This window comes from Crinia signifera, chromosome 11 (assembly GCF_055691185.1).
Source record: "Crinia signifera chromosome 11, ASM5569118v1, whole genome shotgun sequence".
NCBI lineage: Eukaryota > Metazoa > Chordata > Amphibia > Anura > Myobatrachidae > Crinia > Crinia signifera.
Window position 1 is genome coordinate 29,316,392 of NC_139227.1, and position 25,115 is coordinate 29,341,506.

General features: G+C 47.3%; 1 protein-coding gene across 1 annotated transcript in view; it reads left to right on the plus strand.

The window, feature by feature from the left end:
* PIEZO1 (piezo type mechanosensitive ion channel component 1 (Er blood group)) overlaps positions 1-25,115 on the plus strand; it is a 130,163-nt gene that overhangs the window by 40,383 nt on the left and 64,665 nt on the right. The window contains exons 3-8 of the mRNA XM_083164977.1: positions 5,258-5,353; positions 17,752-17,874; positions 18,297-18,339; positions 18,561-18,726; positions 22,756-22,936; positions 23,783-23,996. Of these exons, the coding sequence (XP_083021103.1) occupies positions 5,258-5,353; positions 17,752-17,874; positions 18,297-18,339; positions 18,561-18,726; positions 22,756-22,936; positions 23,783-23,996 (823 nt within the window). The remainder of the gene's footprint in view (positions 1-5,257; positions 5,354-17,751; positions 17,875-18,296; positions 18,340-18,560; positions 18,727-22,755; positions 22,937-23,782; positions 23,997-25,115) is intronic.

Sequence of the window (25,115 nt, forward strand, 5' to 3'; positions counted from 1 at the left end):
CGTTTCAGTGTGGAATGTGAATGGCTCTGAAACTGTATTTACAAGTCATGATCAGGTCACTGGATTCTGTCTATCATTTTTTAGGATGCGATAAAGCAACGATAGACAGAATCTTCACCTCTTTTTCATTTTAAAATCTTAAAGCCCCATATACACTAAATGACCGTGGACGATATAATTAACCATGTTTGCCGCGGCCGCTATTGCCCGTACACACTGAACGGTAACGATGCCGCTCAGTGATGTCACCAGGACCCGTTGAACAGGCAGGTTGTTTGGGTATATTGTCACATTGACCTGTATGATCAGTAGGTATCACTCATTGTTAACGACGTGCAGGAGCACACATTGTTAACGATATTGGGTGTCCACACTAGATGACATTGCGAGCCATTTATCGCTCAGAAGCTCCTTTCTGAGCGATATTGTTGACATTATTTCCTAGTGTATATGGGGCTATAGTCAAATTTACCCCTAAATTTGGTGTCCTTATTTCCAGTTTACAAGATGAAACAACCCCCCCCCCCCCAAACTAGGGTAGAGACTTCCAACGTTAAATGATGTCCTGTAGATCATAAGCTTTTGGGCCGGGCCTTCTTACTCATGCATGCAGACTAAGATGGGAGTTCTATTTCACATGTGATGTTGCTATGGGGCAACCAATCAGAATCCACTTCTTATTTATGTAGCACTTCTAGAGAAGATAATAGATGGCGGGCGGGATGGTGTATTCTCCGCCACCAGTTTCACCCCCCTCCGCCGGTTACTGCAATGATACTAATCGCATATGCTCTAACATATGTGATTAGTATTGCAACGGGCAGCTCTTGCGAAAAGAGCTGCCCATTGTGAAGCAGCCGGTGGAGGTGAGCGGCTCCCCCTCCCTCCTTTACCTGGCCGCTGCTGCAGTGAAAACCCATAGCAACATCCCATGTGAACTAGAACTCCACCATAGTAATTTTTCTGAGGAGATCAGAGTGGGAGGCCAAGGTACAGAGATGCCGTACAATCTAGGTTTTGCAATACATTGTGCTTTCCAGACCCCATTGACACACGCATGGCCTGGAAGCCAGATCTAGTCTCCCAAGATCTGGTAGAACTCTCAGAAATGTGTGAGTGCAATATGGGAGAGGAGGCTTTTAACAGTTTGGGGTCACCATGACAGCGGCCACACATTATGGTGGCAGAGATTCGCACATAAGTGTTCACTGCCTCATTGGGATCCTTTGCCTTTTGTGCAAAGTGACTCTCTTGTTCTATTACTGTGATTGTTTCCAACTGTAATTACATCAATAAATGTTCATATCTGTTCATGCATCCCAGTAGGCCAGTTATTGCCAGATCTAATGCTATTCCCGGCGTGGAGAGCCAATAAGGATTGGAATGTGATTGACACAGGACGGGGGCGCGTGGACAGTGAGCTTGATCTGGGCTCATTGGGCTTGTACCCCTGTTATCTGAGTCCCATTTCTCTCTGCAACAATATATTCATGCACCAGTTTTGCTTTCTGGCATATCTATAGCATTGTAGATAAACTGACCCTAGGGTGTCTACAGTAAGAACAAATCAATAGCTATAACGGACTAAACAAGCAAGATCAATATTTACTAAGCCTGTGTATGTAAAACCAAGAGGCCAATATTCTACCGCAAGTGACACTAATCAATAGACAAATGCTTTGTTCCATTTCTAAATATTTAGCTATTCAATCACATTCTTAGGGGTATATTTACTAAAGCATGGGTATATCTCCACTTCTGTAAGCCGGCAGTTTAGTAAATATACCTCTTATTCTCTGGGCTTTTTAGTTTTTATCTATGACAGATGCATGGTAAAGTTCAGCAAACGTCTCATGATGAGAATTGCAGGGCAGATAATCACACCCAGACCGTATTGCACAAGATTCCGGGTTGTTATTGTTTAGAACATGTGCTCGTCCAGTAGAAAAGTGTATTTGGAAATGATTTATAAATGTTGGAAGCTACGAGCGAAGGCTGAGGACGGAGAGAGCTCCCTTGAGTCAAAGGGGTAGATGTACATGGGACGAGAAGTGAGCATGAGGAGCAGTGACCCATGACAACCAATCAGCACTGAAGTAACATCTGTAATTTGCATAATATGAAATTACACAGAGCAGCTGATTGGTTGCCATGAGCCACTCTCGCTCATTTCTCCTCCCTTATCACTGCTTCACACATCTACCCCTCAGTCATAAAACAGAACGTTCTTGGAACTTTTTCCCGCCGATCCTTAAGCTGGGGTCACACTTTTGACAGTGCGGCGTAGCAGTACGATGTAACTATATACATTGCATCCGCCATACACACTAAAGGATTTGCTGTATGATGGCGCAATGTATTGTTAAATTCTGAATGGAAATACATGCCAGCCGTGGACTCCTCCTATTGGATGTGCAGTACATCCAATGGGATGATTCCAATGGCCGGTAAGACGGACTGAGAGTACTCATTATACAAGGTGTACAAATTATAGTTCCGATCTGCATGAGAACAGTATATTAGACAATTGATCTTTTATAGTCTATACCTAGCTTTGGGTGACATCAATTTTTTGCTAGAAGTAGGGAAAGCCCACTTCTCTGGGGATCCAGCAGGCTGGTCTTCTGTCTTGGAGTCTGATAGAATTATTGGAAAGTCGGGAAAGTAGACAAGTGTGCGCTAGTCACAATACAAAATGTGAGCCGGCTATGGGTCTTCACCAACGCTTACCCTTTGATTGGCTTTCTGAACTGCTGTATTAAGCAGGGATGACTGAACCAGTCCTCGACACATTCTAAGATGCACGGGTTGGCTGGAAAACATGCCCTGTTGGTAAATCTCAATGACTGGTGTCGTCACAAAGCTTCTGAATGAATAAGCTTCCAGTACCTGTTATACTGGCTCTGCTGGTGCTGCACAGAACGGGAAAGAATATGTTATTATTGAGTATTGGGGTCACATTCTGGCCTCCGGAGTTCCTGGGCATTAGTGTGATTGCTACCACTGCTAGGGGGGATTTAAAACATTTCTTTGTGTAATTATATCTGCTCTATTGTAGTTGCATAGTTTCTCACACCGTGGGAGCGATGTATCAAACTTGGAGAGAGAAAATTGGGCAGAAGTACTCATTGGAGGGTAATAAGGAAAAGAGAGAAATTACCAACCAATCAGTTCCTGTGATTTTAGTTTAGATCTGATTGATTGGTACTTTCTCTCCATTATATCTTTCTCCAAGGTTTGATACATTTCCCCCTTGTGTAGCTGTTGTGTCTCAAGAATTGTGAAACTGGTCTGGCTGTGGGAACGCACACCCTGTAGTTATAAAAGACTGGGGCTTGAGGTGTAGTATCCTATGCGTGTGTCTAGTGTGCATAACTGCGTGCAACCAGCATCAAACGGTCCTTGGAATTGGTTTTCAAAGTTAGGAAATGTAGTCCCATTGCCCATGGAGGGGGGGGGGGGGGGGTGTTTTGGGTAAATTAACACAGGCCAGTGTGTACCATTGATATACCATCATCGGTGAACAGCATGGTTCACAGATATATCATGTCGGCTGTGCAACACAGCCGATGCCCAATATATCGAAGAAGTTATCTGTGCATTGTGCCTAATCGCGTGTGCGCAGCAACTAGTCAACTACTGAAGTGGGCGGACTTGTAGGCGGGGCCTGGGGCATCATGCAGGGAAGTGTGTTATACACAAGGGCCTGACACACTGCACTGCGTCAGGTCCGTGTACACTACAGTACTGTAACACACAGCCCGCACTGCACTGCGTCAGGTCCTTGTACACTACAGTTATGTAACACACATAGCCCGAACTGCACTGTGTCAGGTCCTTGTACACTACAGTTATGTAACACACACAGCCCGCAATGCACTGCGTCAGATCCTTGTACACTACAGTACTGTAACACACACAGCCCACAATGCACTGCGTCAGATCCTTGTACACTACAGTACTGTAACACACACAGCCCGCAATGCACTGCGTCAAATCCTTGTACACTACAGTACTGTAACACACACACAGCCCACAATGCACTGCGTCAGATCCTTGTACACTACAGTACTGTAACACACACAGCCCGCAATGCACTGCGTCAGATCCTTGTACACTACAGTTATGTAACACACATAGCCCGAACTGCACTGTGTCAGGTCCTTGTACACTACAGTTATGTAACACACACAGCCCGCAATGCACTGCGTCAGATCCTTGTACACTACAGTACTGTAACACACACAGCCCACAATGCACTGCGTCAGATCCTTGTACACTACAGTACTGTAACACACACAGCCCGCAATGCACTGCGTCAAATCCTTGTACACTACAGTACTGTAACACACACACAGCCCACAATGCACTGCGTCAGATCCTTGTACACTACAGTACTGTAACACACACAGCCCGCAATGCACTGCGTCAGATCCTTGTACACTACAGTTATGTAACACACATAGCCCGAACTGCACTGTGTCAGGTCCTTGTAGACTACAGTTATGTAACACACACAGCCCGCACTGCACTGCGTCAGGTCCTTGTACACTACAGTACTGTAACACACACAGCCGGGCATGCATATAGAATCTATATATAGATTCTATATGCAATGAAATTAAATTCCTGGGGGTAATGGATGGTGGCGCTGCCGAGACACAGCTGGGCATGCATATAGATAGATTCATATGCATGCCCGGCTGTGCCTCGGCAGTGCGACCGTCCATTACCCCCAGGAATTTCATTTTTACCCCATTTGGGGTAATTTACCCCTGTTCCCTGACCACTGAATTAGACTGGATCCATTTAACGTGGTCAATCTAGACACCGTTGATCCGCTATACATTCACCTCCTAAATGTGATATGAAGATGATGGCTCCCAACGTCTGTGTGCGTGTACATGTGGTAGGGAATATAGATTGTAAGCTCCACTGGGGCAGGGACTGATGTGAGTGTGCAAATATTCTCTGTAAAGTGCTGCGGAATATGTGTGCGCTATATAAGAAACTGCTAATAAATAAATAAAATCACATTATTATAGTATTATATTGTAATTAGCCTTACATGTTGCATGGAAAGTATCTTCTGTTACTGACCGGTTGGACACTGTATTTATAATGTATTATACAATGCACAATCTCTATACGCCTAATAGTAGACGAGCCGTAACGTGTCCATGTTTCTGGTACATATTTGTGGCAGAATAATGTATTTCGGAACAATAACTTATTGTCTGTTCTCTTTCTCCCGCAGCCTGTCTGTTTCGTTACAACTTGCTGTCCCTGATCTACCTGTTGTTCCTGCTACTATTACCATGGTTTGCTGGTCCCACCGCCCACAGTATGAGAGGTAATACAGTACACATTGCTTTGTGGACATGCTTGCTGGAGTATTAATGTACAGCTGCTGTATAATCAGTCATCTGTCAGGAGAGTGACAGAGTAATAATAGCAGCCACGTGCTTGCTGGAGTATTAATGTACAGCTGCTGTATAATCAGTCAGGAGAGTGACCTAGTAATAGCAGCCACATGCTTGCTGGAGTATTAATGTACAGCTGATACAACCTCATTCAGGGGAGTGCCGCTGCTTCCCACTTCCCTAATGCCAGGAACACTCATTCCAGATCCTGCTGTAACATCCCACTTCCATAGCGCCAGGAACACTCATTCAGGACACCGCTGCCGCTTCCCACTTCTGTAGCACCAGGAACACTCATTCAGGAGACCGCTGCCGCTTCCCACTTCCGTAACGCCAGGAACACTCAATCCAGAGTCCGCCGCAACTTCCAACTTCTGTAGTGCCAGGAACACTCATTCCGGACTCTGCCGCAGCTTTTCACTTCCGCAGCGCAGGGAACACTCATTACAGAGTCCGCCGCAGCTTCCCACTTCCGTAACGCCAGGAACACTCAATCCAGAGTCCGCCGCAACTTTCAACTTCTGTAGTGCCAGGAACACTCATTCCGGACTCTGCCGCAGCTTTTCACTTCCGCAGCGCAGGGAACACTCATTACAGAGTCCGCCGCAGCTTCCCACTTCTGTAGTGCCAGGAACACTCATTCCGGACTCCGCCGCAGCTTTCCACATCCGTAGCGCCAGGAACACTCATTCCGGAACCCGCAGCAACTTACCACTTCCATAACTCCAGACACACTTATTCCAAAGAGTGCTGCTGTTTCCATAAAGCCAGGCAGCAGCGTTCCTATGAATACATGCAAAACTTCCCAAACTATATTGTTACTAATGTTAAATAGAAATATTTAGCTATATTTAAGCATAGACACACCCATATGTGCAACTAGACACACCCTGTGGGCAGACTATGCCACACCCCCTTGATGACGCACCATGAATCCCCCTGATTCTAGTATGAATGAGCATCGTTATTAATTGCAGCCCTTAGCGTCTCTTGAGTCCGTGTAGGAAACTACAGTATGAAAGCATAGATCAGTCCGGACTGGAGACCTTTTATCCCTTCCCCAAAACGTTTTCTCAAGGTGGAAAAAGTTGGCTACTCTTCAGTAATGCTGTGATTTACACTGACAGGATTTATTTATTATTTGTATAATGCGTATAACTTTGCACATACAGTCACTGTAAGGATCACCGTTTAGCAATGAAGCAAATAAATGGAGGGATTTTGTTTTTTATACTTACTATTTTATATTATGCGTGGAAAATCCCCATGTAGAAACCCTCACATTCCCAGACCCCCATACCTGTACGACGTAAGGCATTGGTAGTGCATGGAGTATTGTTTATGGACAGACTGATGGACTCTTACCCCGGGAACTGCACCAGGCCTAGTAAACCTGCCCTAACTCTCTGTGTATAGAGGCTGGAAGGGACTGTGTATGTCAGCAGTGTCATCTGAGGTCACTTACACATTAGCCTGCAGCGGGGAAGGAGCTGATTAGTAGCTGTCATCCCCTCAGTGAAAGACGACTTCTCACAACTTTCAATCTTCTAATTACTCTCATTTTAGTCCTTTTGTTTTTATTGCTTCCTTTTTTACCCCACCGGTTTCCCTTTGCAGTCTCTGTCCCTTGTGTTCTATATGCGTCTGTCTCCTCTGTCGTCTGCACAGTCTTTCCCCTCACCCTGCGCAGCTGGGCAGCTATCTCCCCGTGTTTGCTTTCATGGTTCTGTGCAATATTTCCAGTTACTCTGGTTTTATCAGACATTCTTGGGATATTCCAAACAGTTACTCCCCTCCCCTGCATTCTATACCCATTCTCTACATCCTGATGTCTCCTTTGCCTGTCTCCCCTCCTCCTCCATTTTGTTCTCTTTGCCAAGTTGGCGTTTCGTATAAACCGTCCCTTGTTTGAGCTCCTCTCACTTTTCCTATTCCCTGTCCCTCAACCCTTACAGTTTATCTTCAGTAAATATATATTTATTTTTACATCATGATGAAATGACCCCACATGCTCCTTACCGCTTCTGGGAGACGCTTCTGTCTTCGGCTTTGCCAGCTATATTTTCCCGCCAACAATATGATACTATCAAAGACAGGCTGACGGAGTATTCTATTTCCTATGTTACTATGAATTTTTTGTTTCATCCTTGTTTTTACAAAATATATATATATATCTATATATATATATATATATATATATATATATAGATATATATATATATATAGATATATATATATATATATCTATATATATATATATATATATATATATATCTATATATATATATATATATATATATATATATAGATATATATATATATAGATATATATATCCCTGCTCCTCATGCTAAGCTGGAACCTCTTGTGCATTTGGAAAAACAATGCTGTTTTTAAGGGAGGGTAGGGGTTTTGCTGCCTGCTTAGTGGTTCAAAAACACTTGGGGTGAAATTTAATAGGATGAGAGATTCATAAAGTGAGAGATTTGGTAAGAAATCTCCAGGTTTTTTAAAGCGGCAATCATTTACACTTCTGGTACTGGTTTTGTAGTGTAAATGATTGCTGCTTTAAAAACACGAAATCTCTCACTTTCTGAATTCTCATTCTATTAATTTTCACCCTTGGAGCCAGAACCATGTGAGGGCATAGCAATAGTAGGTGCAATTTCTATTGGGCCCACAGGCTAAGGAGCCCACCTTTTGGGACCTGGCTCACCTGCACTCAGCTCATAAAGTTGTCTACCAGGTTAATGGAAATACCTGTTAAGCACTGTGTGGCCTGTGTACTGGAAACTGTACAATGTGGCATATTGGAAGACCCTAGTTCTAGAGCAGGGGTGGCCAAACCGGTCCTCGAGATCTACCAACCGTCCATGTTTTCCAGATCACCTAGCTGGTGCACAGCCGTAGTCATTACTAACTGTCACATTTCCCAGATCACCTAGCTGGGGCACAGCTGTAGTCATTACTAACTGTCACATTTCCCAGATCACCTAGCTGGGGCACAGCTGTAGTCATTACTAACTGTCACATTTCCCAGATCACCTAGCTGGGGCACAGCTGTAGTCATTACTAACTGTCACATTTTCAAACCTGCTGCATCATTCCTACTATAGATCCACAGGTTGCCTGAGGCACATGAACTGTTGGTAGATCTTGAGGACAGGTTTGGCCACCCCTGTTCTAGAGGTTATTCAAAAGTTAATGAGAAATAAGCTTGAAGTCTTTAAACCCTGAGAGATACTGAATGAGAAGTCAGTGGCAATTGGGCAATTGCAGGGAGAGGGGGGGGGGGGGATCTATTTTTGATGACCATGGCCTCACCCCATGGTGTACCTGATGATGTAAATGTGGGATGTGTCCAGAATCTGAGAGGATTCCCTGCTCTCCTAGTAGTTTGGCTTACTGGGGCTTGCCTACTCTCCTGGAATGTCACAGATATTTTTTGTCTGCATTATAAATACAAGGCTACCTACTAGGTGGGAATTCTTTACCCAAAGTCAGAACATTATGGAAGGCTTCGGGACAAGAAGCTCTTTTTGATAAAAAAAAATGTAAAGAAATTTTTAATTTATGAATTTTATTAAAATAAATATCTGGAATTAGGAAGTGCATACTTTGATGTCTTAATATCTAGATCTTTAAAAGCTCTTATGGGACGTACTCGCGTAGCGTTTTCAGGCAATTTTCTGAACGATTTTACTTCATTTAACAACATCGCTCAGAAAAATGGCCCTACATCGCTGTGTGTGTAGGGGCCCTAGCAATGCGTGGCCCTATCGCTGGGAGCCTGCTGAATAAATCTAGTGAAATCGCTCAAAAGAGACTGCACATCTCCCACATTTTTTGTAGCTGGCGATGAGCGATCTACCAACCTATTATTTAAATTTCCCTTCTTTTAAAAAAAAATTTTTATTCCTTGTAATCGCCCATGCAAAATCGCTCAGCACAATCACTGACACTTTCTGAGCGATCTCGATTCCCGGGAAGCTCATGCGGAAACGTTCTTCTAAATCACCCATCGCTGGCACACATCGCTATGTGTGTAGGGCCCATTCGTTTTCAGTTCATCAATGGGAATAGATGCACGTGCTAAGAGGAACATTTACTAAAGCTTCTAAAAATAGAAACCTTGTTGCCCATAGCAACCAGATTCTTTCTATCATTTTCTAGGATACAAAAGAGAAGGCGTGTCCAAACTGCGGCCCTCCAGCTGTTGTGAAACTACATATCCCAGCATGCATCGTTTTAGCATTCCCTAATTGCAAAACTGTGGCAAGGCATGATGGGACTTGTGGTTTCACAAAAGCTGGAGGGCCATATGTTGGACAGCATCTGATTGGTTGCTATGGGTAACATCTCCTGTTTTAGAAGCTTTAGTAAATTTACCCCTAAGTATCACTGATCACCTTAATATTTGTCAATCTAGGGATGATCGATCTAGCCATTGACCAAATGCTTCTCATAGACAGCAAGTGCAGCAGTGACCTCTTCAGGCTAGTAAGAACTGTTCTTTATTTAAAAATTACACATAGGAGGGAAAAATAATCATTATTTCTGTTCTGCTTTATTATTTTTTTTATAATGAAATTCAACACGTTTTCTAGATATTTCAGCATTTGCGGCCGTGTAAAAGGGGTATCATTAAACCATAATAATCGAGGATATGGTCGTATTGTTGACCTGACTTAGGTCAACAGGCAACAAGGTCGACAGGGTTCTAGGTCGACATGAATGAAGGTCGACATGGTTTTAGGACGACAAATGCGTAATGGTCGACATGGGTTAGGTCGACAGGTTGCTAGGTCGACATGGGTTTCACTGTTTTTTGAGCCGGCATGTGCCGACAGGTGGTATTTCATGCCCTACTATACACTAGGGTGTTGAGGGAGAATAAAATAGTGCCCGAAGCATTGCCAGCGATGCGAGGGGCTGCGGTTGACCTCCAACTGTGTCCATGTTGACTGTGTCGACATTCGGCTCAAAAAACTGTGAAAAAAAACATTTCGACCTCACTGCCTGTCGATCTAACGCATTTGTCAACCAAAAACCATGTCGACCTTGTCCCATGTCGACCTAGACACATGTTGACCTTCACCCATGTCTTCCTAGAACCCTATCGACCTTGCTGCCTGTCGACCCAACGGTGTCAACCTAATGACTGTCGACCTAAGTTGGGTCAACAATACGATCCACACCCAATAATCGGATCCCTTGGTTTCAGTCCTTTAACTGTGTGGCCACTAGGGGCACTGTTGTAAAAAATGCCTTTTACCTTTGCTCGTAATGATGAGGGAGTACAGTTGGAGCACGCTCTGAGTGTCCACTGGTTTTACTACAACAAAACCATTCTTCGCAATTCACCTATACTGGTATCTAGTGAGATCGCCTGCAAAATGCCCTAGAAATGCCCCATGTGAGATTCTCACCAATTATAGCTATATCTGTCAGTAAGGGACGATAATCGTCAGAGGCTGTAGGGCAGGAACACTGATGCCGCTGTCGGGCTTCGGTGCAGTAAATGCTCCAGAGTTAATACAAGCCGTCTTCTGCTGCTGGGGGATTAGAAATCCTGACATTGGCGTTCTCCTTCCCTGCTGGGATTTTGGCTACAGTGTGGGAAACACTTGGAACTCGATCTGCAGGTCCTTGTGCCAGAACTGTACTCCTGTGTCCCCCAAGATGAGACAATCTGTAAGCAGTGACAGTACCCAACGTCGTCAATTCCTAAATATCGCTGATCACCGGTTACCAGACACCTCTCAGAAGGATGGATCTCAGGATCGCTCATGAAAACTGAGACTGAAGAGCTGAAAAGTGTTGGATTGCCCCTAGTCCTGCCAACGCCATGTGTGATGTGTGCACATGGGGGAGATATATATATATATATATATATACTAGGTGATTCATCGCGCCCTACGGGAGCTCTTCACACCGGCGTAAGGGGCTACGCCCCTTAATTTGTGAACATTTGTATTGTGAGAAATATGGTTAGAATTGTATGAAAGATGCCCTGTATTGCAGCTTCTGGCAGTGGGTGAGGGTCCAGCGTGGCAGCACAGGAGTACCGGACGGTGGCCCTGAGTCAGTGTCTCCTCCTACTGGGTGGGAGTTAGGGTGCATGAGAGCAGGAGGCTGGGATATGAGGCATGATAGGGGTATGTGGGCAACACAGCGTCAGCGATTACCCAGTGGTGGAAGTTACGGTTCAGGAGAGCAGGAAGCTGGGTAGTGATAGGGGTGTGTGGGCATACGGGGGGACTAAAGAGGGTGGTGGACACTGTGCAGCTTCTGCCAGTGGGTGAGGGTCCAGCGTGGCAGCACAGAAATACAGGAGTCAGTGTCTCCTCCGACTGGGTGGGAGTTAGGGTGCATGAGAGCAGGAGGCTGTGGGGGAATGTGGGCAACACAGGGTGAGTGGGTCTCCACTGGCAGAAGTTACGGGGCAGGAGAACAGGAGGCAGGGCAGTGTCCTCCCACATTGATGGCAAAAGTATTCAACATCGGCCATAAACCATCGATTATTTGAAAATCATTGATGGTCGATGGGCATCCCTAGAACTGGAGGAGGGTGGGGGACAGTATGCAGCTCCCGGCAGTGGGTGAGCGTCTCCTCCCACTGGGAGGGAGTGAGCGTGCATGAGAGCAGGAGGCTGTATAATAGTGGTATGTGGGCAAGACATTGATAAAAGTTGTGGCGCTGGTGCAGAGGGCAGTGGGGAAACCTGCAGTGCGGCAGCCAGGGCCGGATTTCCCACCTAGGGGCGGTACCTGCTTGTGGTGGTACAGGATCCCCCATTGTCACGGGGGTACGTGAAATGCGGGGGCCGCGGTGGTCCGCTGGGGGGTGGAATTACCGGAAGGGGGTCTGCAAATTGCGGGAGGGGGGGTGGTGTGTGGGGATCCGCGGTTAGCGGGAGGGGGCGGGGGTCCGCAAATCGTGGGCGCGGGGGGGCTTGAATCGTGGGAAGGGGGGTCCGCAAATTGCGGGAGGGGGGTTGTCGGGGTTAGTGAATTGCGGGAGGGGGGGGTTGCGGAGGTCCGTGAATTGCGGGAGGGGCGCGTGGGGTGCCGTGAGTCAAGGGGGGGTGGTGCGGGGGTCCGTGAATCACGGGAGGGGTCATGAATCGCAGGAGGCGGGGGTCGTGGGGGGGCTGCGAATCGCAGGAGGGGGGGTGTGGGGGGTTGCCGTGAATTGCATGAGGGGGACGTGAATCAAGGGAGGGTGGGCGCAGGGGGGTGGTGCGGGGGTCCGTGAATCGCGGGAGGGGGCATGAATCGCGGGAGGGGGGGTCGTGGGGGGTTCCGAATCGCAGGAAGGGGGGTATGGGGGGTGCCGTGAATTGCGTGAGGGGGGCATGAATCGCGGGAGGGGGGGTCCCCGAATGTGTGAATTACGGGGCGATCGCCAATCGCGAGAGGTGCCGAGGGGGCCCGCAAATTGCGGGAGGGGGGCGCCACGGGGGGTTTCGTGAATCGCGGGAGGGGGGGTCGTGGGGGGTTGCGAATCGCAGGAAGGGGGGTGTGGGGGGTGCCGTGAATTGCGTGAGGGGGGCATGAATCGCGGGAGGTGGGGTTCCCGGAATGTGTGAATTAGGGGGCGGTCGCAAATCGCGAGAAGTGCCGAGGGGGCCCACAAATCGCGGGAGGGAGGCTCTACGGGGGGTGCCGTGAATCGCGGGAGGGGGGGTCGCGGGGGGCCCTTTTAATGCCGGGAGGGGGGGTCGCAGGGGTCCCGCGAATCGCGGGAGGGGAGGATGCAGGGGTCCTGCGAATCGCGGGAGGGGGCTCGCGGGAGGGAGGGGTCGCTGGGGTCCCGCGATTTGCGGGAGGGTCGCGGGGGTCCCGCGTTTCGCGGGAGGGGGTGGTTGCGGAGGTCCAGCGAATCGCGGGAGGGGGTGGTCGGGTCTGGGACGGATATTAGACAGCACTTACATCGACAGCCATTACATCGACACCATTAGTTCGACAGCTCAATAGGTCGACATGGTTTTAGGTCGACATGGCATTAGGTCGACATGTCATTATGTCGACAGCTCATTAGGTCGACAGCTCATTAGGTCGACATGTTTTTAGGTCGACACTGCCATTAGGCCGACAGAGTCTATGTCGACAGTCAAAAGGTTGACATGGGTTTTTTCACTGTTTTTTGGCCGAAATGTCGACACAGTCGACATGGACACAGTTTGAAGTGTACCGCAGCCGCTCGCTATGCTTCGGGCACGGTGCCTCGCTGCGCTCGGCTCACTATTTTATTCTCCCACCACGCCCTAGTGGATAGTAGGGCATGAAATACCGCCTGTCGGCACATGTCGGCTCAATAAACAGTGAAAAAACCCATGGCGACCTTTTGACTGTCGACAGACACTGTCGACCTAATGGCAGTGTCGACCTAAAAACATGTCGACCTAATGAGCTGTCGACCTAATGAGCTGTCGACATAATAACATGTCGACCTAATGGTATGTCGACCTAAAACCATGTTGACCTATTGAGGTGTCGAACTAATGGTGTCGATGTAAGTGCTGTCTAACAATAGTCCGGATACCGTGGTGGTCGCGGGGGTTCCGCGAATTGCGGGAGGGGTGTTTGCGGGGGTCCCGCGAATCACGGGAGGGGGGGGTCGCGGGGGTCCCGCGACTCGCGGGAGGGTGGAAAGCGGGGGTCCCGCGAATCGCGGGAGGGGGGGTGCGGGGTCCTGCGAATGGCGGGAGGGGGGGGGCCCGCGAATCGCGGGAGTCGCGGGGGTCCCGCGATTCGCGGGAGGGGGGGTCGCGGGGGTCCCGCGATTCGCGGGAGGGGGGGGTCGCGGGGGTCCCGCGATTCGCGGGAGGGGGGGGTCGCGGGGGTCCCGCGATTCGCGGGAGTCACGGGGGGTCCCGCGAATCGCGGGAGGGGGGTCCTGGCAGAGGGTAGGGATGTGCAGGAGTAATGGTGGATGGTGGCTGTGGAGTAATGGTGGATGGTGGGCGGGGGGAGGTGATGTCAAGGGGGTGGAACGTCAGACACATGAAAGTGAAACTGTTCTACACAGGAACGTTCTCCACAGGGGTTGAGTGACAGATCTGGCTAAATATATAAGAGATATTTGTGTGTGTCTCTCTAGCTGTAAAACACTAAGCCCCTATCTGCAGCTGATGCTAGGAATACTCTTTCTCATCCCACAGCTGGAGAAGTGTTCTGGAACTTGCCATTGCCCCAATAAATACCTTTCTGGGTCCTTATTTACCATGGCACCACAGAGCTGTCAACACCAGCTGGTTTACTCAACAACCTTAACCTGAATCCTTGACTGCGATTATCTACATTACTGTATATACCCTGATGAACCCTTCCAGATGCCACCAGACTACTGGTCTCATTCTATAAGATAGAGGGATACAGGAGATCTCTGCAGAGCTGTGTTTTTAGCTGCAGGGTATAGGGCGCAGACACAAACTATCTGAAGACTGTACAAGTGTGTTATGGGGTTACACTGTCCTTGCCTTGGGTGCCGGTGACTCCCCGACAGTCAAGATCCCGGCGATCACAATACCGACGCCGGAATTCCGCCTGTTCAACTGCCAAACATTCGCAATACCAACTAACCGTGGCTATTCTGCCTTATGGGGGTCCACGCCATACCATCAGCTGGGATTCCGATGTCGATATAGTGACCTTCTGGAACCCAACCATCGACAAATCCTATTGAACATCTTGCCTTTTAGGGAAATTTGTACTAAGCCTTGGAGAGTGATAAAGTACAAACCAATCAGCTCCTGTCATTTTCAAACACAGCATGTAATGTACAGTAGCAGTTAGGAGCCGTTTTGATTTTACTTTATCTCTCATTATTATTATTATCCTATATATTCATACTTTTATACAATACTAGACCCATCATTTTCTAGAATTTCCGTCCCCTTTGTCATACAGTCAGGGAGATGTATCAATTTTTGGAGATAGATAAAGTGGAGTATTTGCCAAGAGCAAATACTCTTCTTTCAGAAGGAGGGAATTCAATTGCTTTTGGGTGCCTGCACGTTATGGGCACACGACTGAGGTATTAAATTGCTTTATCGATGGGTGTGAGCACCCACTACGTACTGCGCATGTCTTGGCTAAACCTGTGCAAACTGCAGGGCGCACCGAGTTTGGGCACCCACAATCCTGACTAGGCAGAGGTAATAAATAGTGGGTGTCTACATAACTCGCACCCATCGGCAAAACAATTGAATATCGCCCGCCGGTTGTTCTTTACTTATGGGCTCCCAAAAAGAGATGTTCAATGCATGACCGTTAATTCCTGACTGCTTTGGGAGACATGAAGTCACGCGTGTTGGAGACTGCTCTGGTGATTATACCGGGGGAAGCTGTATCCTTGTATTGCACGTTGCTCAGCTTTCTGTGAAGTTTTTTCGGTACTTGTGTATTATCCGGGCGCCCGATATAGTTAATTGCATGCCTTAACTTAAGGCATGCAATACGATGCGATTGACGCGATTTTTCCATAGGAATCAATGTTAAATGGTCCCTGAGACCCGATTTCACATTAGGGGCAATGGTAAATGCCCCCCAGGCCCCCCCATTAGGTGTATTAGGCTAAATGGCTATTAGGCTAAATGTATTAGGCAAAATGCCCCCTCATTGTTAACGCCACCCCACCATCAACGCCAACCCGAAGCGTGGCAAGCGGCGGCGGTACGCGTCCTCCGACCTTTTCATACCCCCACTATCCACGTCGGCGTGGAGTTGATTTCATATAGTGTGGCGAGGGGACGCGGAATACGAGCCCGAAGCGTGGCGAGCGCAGCGAGCCCCGTGGATTACTTAACATGTATTTTGCGGCCGCTCGCCACGATTCGGGCTCGTATTCCTCGGCTGCTCGCCACGCTTCGGGCTCGGTGGCTCGCTGTGCTTGCCACACTATATAAAATCAACTCCATGCCGACGAGGATAGTGGGGGTATGAAAAGGTCGGAGGACGCGTACCGCCGCCCCTCGCGGGCTCGCTGCACTCGCCACGCTTCGGGTGCCATTAACAATGAGGGGGCATACAAACAATGGGGGGGCCTGGGGGGGCATTTAACATTGACCCTAATGTGAAATCGGGTCTCAGGGACCATTTGGGACCATTTAACATTGATTCCTATGGAAAAATCACGTCCATCGCATGCGATATGGTTGCATGCGATGCGATCAACGCGATTTTTCCAACCCGATGAAAAGGTCGGGCGCCCAGATAATACACAAGTACCGTTTTTACTTTCTCTTTGTTAGTTTTGTCTCCTGAGAGATCATTTATTCCTTAAAATATGTTCCCCCCTTTTTTTTTTGGTTGCTGCGAAAATGTGGGCTTGGGAGGGGTGGGTGCCTCTTTGGATTTAACTTTTGCAGTACCCCTGCCCTCCTGTAACCATTTACTAAATACATCACTCCTTCTGTGCTTTTCAGCCATGCATGTTTATGGTATCTGATGTTGCCACTAATGCTGCCAGCATGCTTGATGGGTAGAATTTTACCCCCTGCGGCAAAGGCCAACAGAACTGTACCATCAACAGCAGTAACCATAATTAGCTGATGATGTGCTGACATGGCTGAAAGGCAACTAAAGACGTTTGATCATGCATGCAAGTAAGAAGTTTGGGTGTTGAAGAGATCGTTACGCAGGTTGCTACAGTTTTATCATTCCCTAATAAAAAAAACTGTGGCAAGGCATGCTGGGTAGGTTGACAACAGCTGGAGAGCCACATGTAGGCTAGGCCTGTGTTACAGCATCTGTACTAATAGAATATGTATTAACGCCTGGGAAGGGGACGATCAGAACGCACCATTTGCCACATGGGAATTCCTAGGTGTTCTAGGGCAGATGTATTAAGCCTTAACAAGAGATAAATGCAAGGGTGATAAGGAGAGATAAACGTCCAGCCAATCAGCTCCTTACTGACTTTTTTTCAAACACAGGCTGTAACATGGTAGTTAGCAGGTGATTGGATGGATGTTTATCTCTCCTTAGCACACTTGGATTTATCTCTTGTTAAAGCTTAATACATCTGCCCCACTATGACCATAAACACAATTTGTAGTGTATGCCATCTTTAATATTAACATTAAAAAAGTTACGTTTAGCGTATGCACCAATGAAGCAAATAGACGTGGTTAGAGCGCCATTACATAGTAACATAGTAATTAAGGCTGAAAAAAGACGTTAGTCCATCAAGTTCAACCTATCTTACTGATATTACATATATTACTGATATTACAGTTCTGCAAAGTCCTCTGTTCCTACAGGTGGTTCTTTTGCTTGTGAAGACGCTCACTCATCTTGGCTGTGTCCCTCTTATTCCTGCAGGTCACACAGGACGTCTGCTGAAATTCCTGCTCACCACCAGCATCCTCTTCCTGTGTGCCCACCTCACCTTCCAAGTCTGTCTCCACACAGTGCCTGGTCTGGAGGACATGCTGGGCCACAACTGTACGTAAATAGGAAATCTAAATGAGGGGATAAGTTTTTTTTATTATCGTTTATAGTGTCGCAATTTCTATCATGCCAAGCAGCGGCGTACAAAGAACAGGCCTTACTAGTATCCGTCCCTGCACCGTCGGAGCTCCGAGACGATCACAGATGCGCGCACCAATGTCCACTTTAGTCAGGGGGAAAATTACATATAAACATGTGTTTAGGGCATGGGATGATTTCATTGCCAACACAGGGAGAACATAAAAACCCTACACAGATAGAGCTAGCCAGCGTTGTATTACTGCAATTAGATGTCCGGTTTGTATGTGCAGCACAAGCCTGCTTGGTTCTTGAGGCAGTGATTTTAGCTTTTACCCTATATAATACTTTTTGTGGCGCTATACAAAATCTTATTATTTTTTGTTTTTGTTGTTTAGGCAGCAATTGGGAGGTTCTAGCCCATCATGTCGGTGTCACCCGGTAAGTTCTTGCATAATCGATAATGGGCCAGATGTATTAAGCCTTAACAAGTGATAAAGTACAAGCCAATCTGTCCCTAACTGCCATGTTACAGGACAAGTTTGATAAATGCCAGTTATGAGCTTAATACATTTGGTCCATTATGTGTACAATTATTGGTTGCACTTCTGCATGTAACATCGTTAGTTTGCGGGTAAAGTATTCGTCTTTCTCTGCTTTAGGTTACCCATCTACGATATTTCCAACACAGTGCGGCTGGTGTCCCCAGATTTCGGCATATTCCTGGTGTCTGCTGTGTGCCTCGGCTTGTGCAACCGCCTGGTCCCCCGACAAAGCTCCCGGTCGTCATGCGAGCGACTCCACAGGTCAACGGATCTCAAGGAGCAGGTGGGATCTGTGTCACTGGTCACAGTACAAGTTCTACCCTTGGCATTGTTGTGCTTCTGCTCTGTGTCTCTTACGCCCCCTCTCACTTCCTCTAACCTCACTTCTTCTCCAGAGGTTTTATTCCCAACATTTCCATACTGTATAATTTTCTACACCCCCATGTCCTGATTTATTAACCATCTTCTGTTTGTAGACGGCCACAGCTTGTCCGAGCCAGGATCGGGTTCTATGTGGGATTATGTGTGTGTGTATGTGGGGGGCTGGCGTCATTGGATGCACTGTAACTGAGCTGTTGACTTTAGCTGTCCCTCAAAGTTATTTATTTTTATGTCTTTTTACATTCTAAGCTGCTCTTCTGTTAACCCCCAACTCCCCCCCCCCCTTTATTTTCCACAGCGCCCGCTGTGTATGTTGTGAAATGTTCAGCAGAGCTCCCAGTGTTGTTTCCCTTGTCCAATCCTTTTATTTACATTGCTGCTGGCAGCGAAAGGCAGGCAGGGCCAGCTGTGCCAGCCTTGGCATCATTAACCATTCACCCCAGTGTGTCCAGATGTTCTGACTTTTTTTTTTTCTTTTTTTTACCCCTTTTACATTTCAAAACTTTAATTGAAGCATCACATGGGTTAAATACAGCTATTATTCATGCTTGGGCTGATTTACAAACTTCTATACTAGTCTTACAGTGCCTTAAAAGATTATTCACACCCCTTCTAGCTCACAGTCTCACACCAAAGGCATTTGCCAAGGATTCCGGTGAGATAGTCACTAGTTTTAAAGCAACTTTAAACCTCTCCAACTGGAAAATGAAAAACCAAAATGATTGCGTTTAGTACCCTTGATAAATACAATCTCAAAGTTTCACAGGAACACTTTACATTTATTTTGGAGATTGACTTCATTGATACAAGTAATTAGCGAGTCCTTTGTTTTTTACATATAAATACTCCTGGTTCTCTGAATTCCTAAAGCAGTGTTCCTCAAATTCAGTCCTCAGGGACCCCTGACACTGCATGTTTTCCTTTCCTGCTTGCTGGGGAGCAGGTGCTTTCATTCTTGGTTGACACATTTTTAGAAACCCACATGTGGGGCTAATTAATTCACTTGTGACCTAGAAAACAATCAGTGGTCGTTGGGGGTCCCAAAGGTCTGCATTTGGGAAACACTGTCCTGGAGTATAATCTACTTTCCAGAATACTCAGTGAAGATCAAATCGTATTCTAGGCAAGTCAGACAAATATTTGAAGTCCTCCAAGACCGTTGCAATGGCTTTGTGACCCCTTGGATGTACAGCCACAGTCAATTGGTTCCGCGCACCCTACCTATATATTTGCCGGATAAGGGCAACATTAACTGTTGGTAGCTCTCGAGGACTGGAGTTGGCTACCCCTAGAAGATACATATGCAGAAATTCTTGTCTGAAGAAACTAAAGCGTCAGTTTATGTCCCAAGCGGTCACACCATACCTTTCCCTAGCAATGTCCTGAGTGCCAAGCGGTCACACTGTACCTTTCCCTAGCAATGTCCTGAGTGCCAAGCGGTCATACCGTACCTTTCCCTAGCAATGTCCTGAGTGCCAAGTGGTCACACCGTACCTTTCCCTAGCAATGTCCTGAGTGCCAAGCGGTCACACCGTACCTTTCCCTAGCAATGTCCTGAGTGCCAAGCGGTCACACCATACCTTTCCCTAGCAATGTCCTGAGTGCCAAGCGGTCACACCGTACCTTTCCCTAGCAATGTCCTGAGTGCCAAGCGGTCACACCGTACCTTTCCCTAGCAATGTCCTGAGTGCCAAGTGGTCACACCGTACCTTTCCCTAGCAATGTCCTGAGTGCCAAGTGGTCACACCGTACCTTTCCCTAGCAATGTCCTGAGTGCCAAGCGGTCACACCGTACCTTTCCCTAGCAATGTCCTGAGTTCCAAGTGGTCATACCGTACCTTTCCCTAGCAATGTCCTGAGTGTCAAGCGGTCACACCGTACCTTTCCCTAGCAATGTCCTGAGTGCCAAGCGGTCACACCGTACCTTTCCCTAGCAATGTCCTGAGTGCCAAGCGGTCACACCGTACCTTTCCCTAGCAATGTCCTGAGTGCCAAGCGGTCACACCGTACCTTTCCCTAGCAATGTCCTGAGTGCCAAGCGGTCACACCGTACCTTTCCCTAGCAATGTCCTGAGTTCCAAGTGGTCATACCGTACCTTTCCCTAGCAATGTCCTGAGTGCCAAGCGGTCACACTGTACCATTCCCTACCAATGTCCTGAGTGCCAAGCGGTCACACTGTACCATTCCCTACCAATGTCCTGAGTGCCAAGCGGTCACACCGTACCTTTCCCTAGCAATGTCCTGAGTGCCAAGCGGTCACACCGTACCTTTCCCTAGCAATGTCCTGAGTGCCAAGCGGTCAGACCATGCTTTTTTAGGTCAACGACCAGAATGTTCACATCATGGATTTTAGCAGTAGGAACTGGCAATTTTTATTCGGATTGATGGAAAGATACATGGTCCATATTACAGACAGACTTCTAGCCTTTGCCAAAAGTTCATATTTTCTTGCAATAAATAGTTATCCAAAATACATGACAAACGTGACACTCCTTGCACAGTCTGAGGTTAATAACATGAAAAACCAATAAGCGGACCTCAAACACGTCCAGAACCGCTTCCCAAATAACCTATCCCAGGCTAAATAGTATTGCTAGGAAGAAAGACCAATACTGTTCCATTGTTGTGCTTGATGTTAATGGACACTTGTCCAGGAAGCTGTTTTACTAAGCAGGACCAATGGGTATGAATACTTATTATCATTACTTTATGGTGTGCTATTATAACTTTGGATGGGACTCTGAGATAAAAATCCCCTTGATAAAAACAATTATAATAAAACTTCTGAGCTTCATAATTGTGTTATAATTGATAGGCGCTAAATACTTGGTATGGACACTGTGTATATTGGAGGGATCTATCTGCGCAATTAAAATCTTTTTTAAGGGTATGATCTGGTGGTTTGGCTCCTTCCATTCTGGATCCGGACTCTGTTCTAAGTAGACGCCAGAGTGGAATTAGACCCGTGACCGGCAGATGTGTGTTGAGTGAGCAAAGGGGTTCTGGGAAATCACTTAGTACCGGAGAGAGCCAAGAACTCTAGAGAGCGCTAACCCTTCATCAGCCATGACACATTGTAGCAACCTGTTGTGTGTTCAGTGTATGGATGTACAGGTTGTGTCCTGCATTATGGGAGGGACTAATAAAAGGAAGTCTGTTTTATTTGTACTTAGTGCTCCTCAGTGTATACACACCGTATATTGCTCAGCCGTCTGCTCCAACCCTGATTTGATGGGTCCACACACCCAAGTTTCCATGCAGCTCCCCTGGCTCCCGTTGCACTGAAATAAACATTGGGGGTTATTCTGGTGGATTCACCAAACCCTGCCTAGCGAATGGTGGCCTGGCCATCACCCATTCACAAGGGCGATTCCCTCACAGGGCCTGCAAATGGACGTTACACAGTAACAGCCATTCGCAGCCTAGGGGGATCCACCCACTTCATTTGATGGTTGGTGGCGGCACAGGTGCACGCATATAAAAGTGACTCTCAACTCTCTTACATATGCGTGGAGGAAGCGGGCAGGCAGCTGACATCCGGTGATCCGGTCAGCTGGCCGCACCCGCGTCATCGGGGCATTTGCATGAGAACGCCCATGAAACGATGAGCGTTCCCATATGCAAATGACACTGACCGCCGCCCCATGCACCCCGCCCATACACTTGGGTGCGTGCGCCGGCGAAGACCCTGTGCGCCGTGGACGCACGCACTGTACGTATGCACATGTACACGCAAAACATCATCCCCGTGCGAACGAAGGGCCAATGCGATCAGATCTGAATAAGGTCCATTATGTGATTGTATGTGAAACACACACATTGGCATCTACTACTTATCATCGTCATGGGTGGGTGCTAGAGTCGCCAGGCCAGCAGGCTGTCAAAGTACATGGCATGTGCGCTAAATCCACCATTCACTTCCGTTTACAGGCTGAAGAGGAGCAGAAGGTGACTGAGGTCGGAGATGAAGACACAGAAGAGATCGAGGACAGTGAAGACATTCAGGCCTCTCTGCAGGACGGGGTGCTGGCCTCACGGATCAAGGAAGCTGCACACAAACTACTGGAGGCGGTGGGGAAGTCACTGGCGCTCCTGCTGCTAGGGCTGGCAGGTAATCACCCTGTCCTGCATGCCAAGTGCAGGGGGCTTATTATCACTTACTGCAGTGCCTATATCATTGTACCTGTCCTATGGAGAATGCAGCCAGTTAGATCATTGGGGCCACCACTTTGTGTCTCACCGCTTTGCAATGTCCTCTGGTGTGGTGGACCCGAATATTGGTTCAGTCCAATATGGCTGCAGCCAGGGTGTGTAATTGCTGGTTCCAGTTGATTGATCTACCATGTCTAGATATGTGACAGTCAATAGGTGTTCCCCAAAAGTTCAAAATGCAATAGGTCTACAGGGAAGAAAGGGTCCACATGCAATTGACCAGCTTGTTCTTACTGTACCGTCTATGTCGGCGTGGATGGAGAATATTACAGTGTGCCGAGCATGGCGAGCCATAAGTGGGTACACGTTACCATAATTGGGGGTTTGTGTTGAGTTGTCAACACTGACACACAAAAAAGGTGAAAGACTGACGTCTATTTTTTTGTCTACATTTTGACCCTGTTGACCTTCTGACCCAGTGGACCTAAATTCATGTTGACCTTTTTGGTCGACCTATGGGCTATCTAGACACTATCTATGTAATAATCCACACCCGTATTTGCCATGCTGATAAAAGTGAAGAATATATCCTAGAGGTTTCATTGTATAGTCACTGCTGGCTGTGCGGTTATTAGATAGACGTTACTCCCACGTGTATCCTGAGTACTTGTCTATTGTCAAGCCATGGGGGGATGGATAGATCAGTACAGTACCTCTGCCACCCATACAGCCTAATGGATGACCAGAACAGCCCAAGACACTTCTAGGCATTGTCATATGTTCATTCTCCTGTTACTCCTTACAGGTATCACCGTCCCTTCTGCCTTCTCGGCTGTCTACTACCTGGCCTTCGTGGGCCTCTGCACGTGGTGGGCATGCCACTTTCCCATCAGCTACGTGGGATTAAACACTCTCAGCGTCATGGTTGGCTTTTTTGCCGGTGGTCACGTGATCTGTCTGTATGGCTACCAAACCCCCTACATTCAGGACCTCTTCCCACCAACGGAGCTTTGGGCAAGGTACGTGTCACACTGGGCCTACAGTATGTACTAATCTATGTAGATCTAGAGGGGAAACTGACATAACCGCTGCTGTTCAAAACAGTCTGGGTTTTTGATCTTGAAACCGGAAATCTTTTTAAATGCGCAATTTGCAGGGTGTCGCGTTGCGTATTAAGGGCCTGATTCAGACCTGTTTGCTAGGATGCATATGTTCGCTGCCTAGCGAACAGGTTAACACTGCCTGGCCGAATGCCCCCCCCCCCCCCCCCCCTCTGTGCAAATCCCCTCTCCAATATGCAAGGGGATGTGTTCCGTAACACATCCCCTCGCGTGCGGCCAAATGGTAGAGAAATCATTCAATGTTTCCTCCCCTTCTGTAATAATTCGGTCTAGACTGACTTTTTTTATTCCGGACTTTATCCGCCGAATTTGAGGTGGGCGCTGACCTCATGTGACATCAGCTGCCTGCCCTGATCAGGCATCACCACCCCTGCGTTTGTAGGGGATCGCCCAACGATTTTACGGCAGCGTTCCCCTGATGCCACCCTTTGCTCCGCCCCTGGCCCCTCCCTTCCTGGAGCGACCGGCCATTGTTTGCATTCAAAATCACGTGGAATAACCTTGGTACCCTCTGAGTAGTACATTTTGGGCCTAATTCAGAACTGATCGCACTGCTGCAAATTAGAAAATTGTGTCACAAGCAAATAAACTGTCAAAAGTCTTTTTATTTATAAAAAAAAAAAAAAAAACATTTTTATTGTATTTACAGAATACTTTCCAGGAAGTAGGAGAATATTTTTGGGTTGCCGTAATGACCGTATATTATAACTAAGTCCGTTATTCATCACTTGTTGAGTCTTCCGCAGTGTTTTTGCTGATGGTGGAATAATTTGGAAAAGGCACGCTAACATTAAACCTTTTCCTCCCTGACTGTGGATAATGCACCAGAATGCGTGCCCCTAACATGGCCAAATTTGATCTTTGAACTCATTTTTATTAGACTTTATTTTTTATTTTTACACATGTAGTCATTTTACGGTTCTCACAGTTAGAGGCTTGTAGAACATTTAATACGCGCATGGACATGTTATGGCATCGTTTCCTGCCCTGGTGCAAATAACTGTCCAGTTAGGCTAA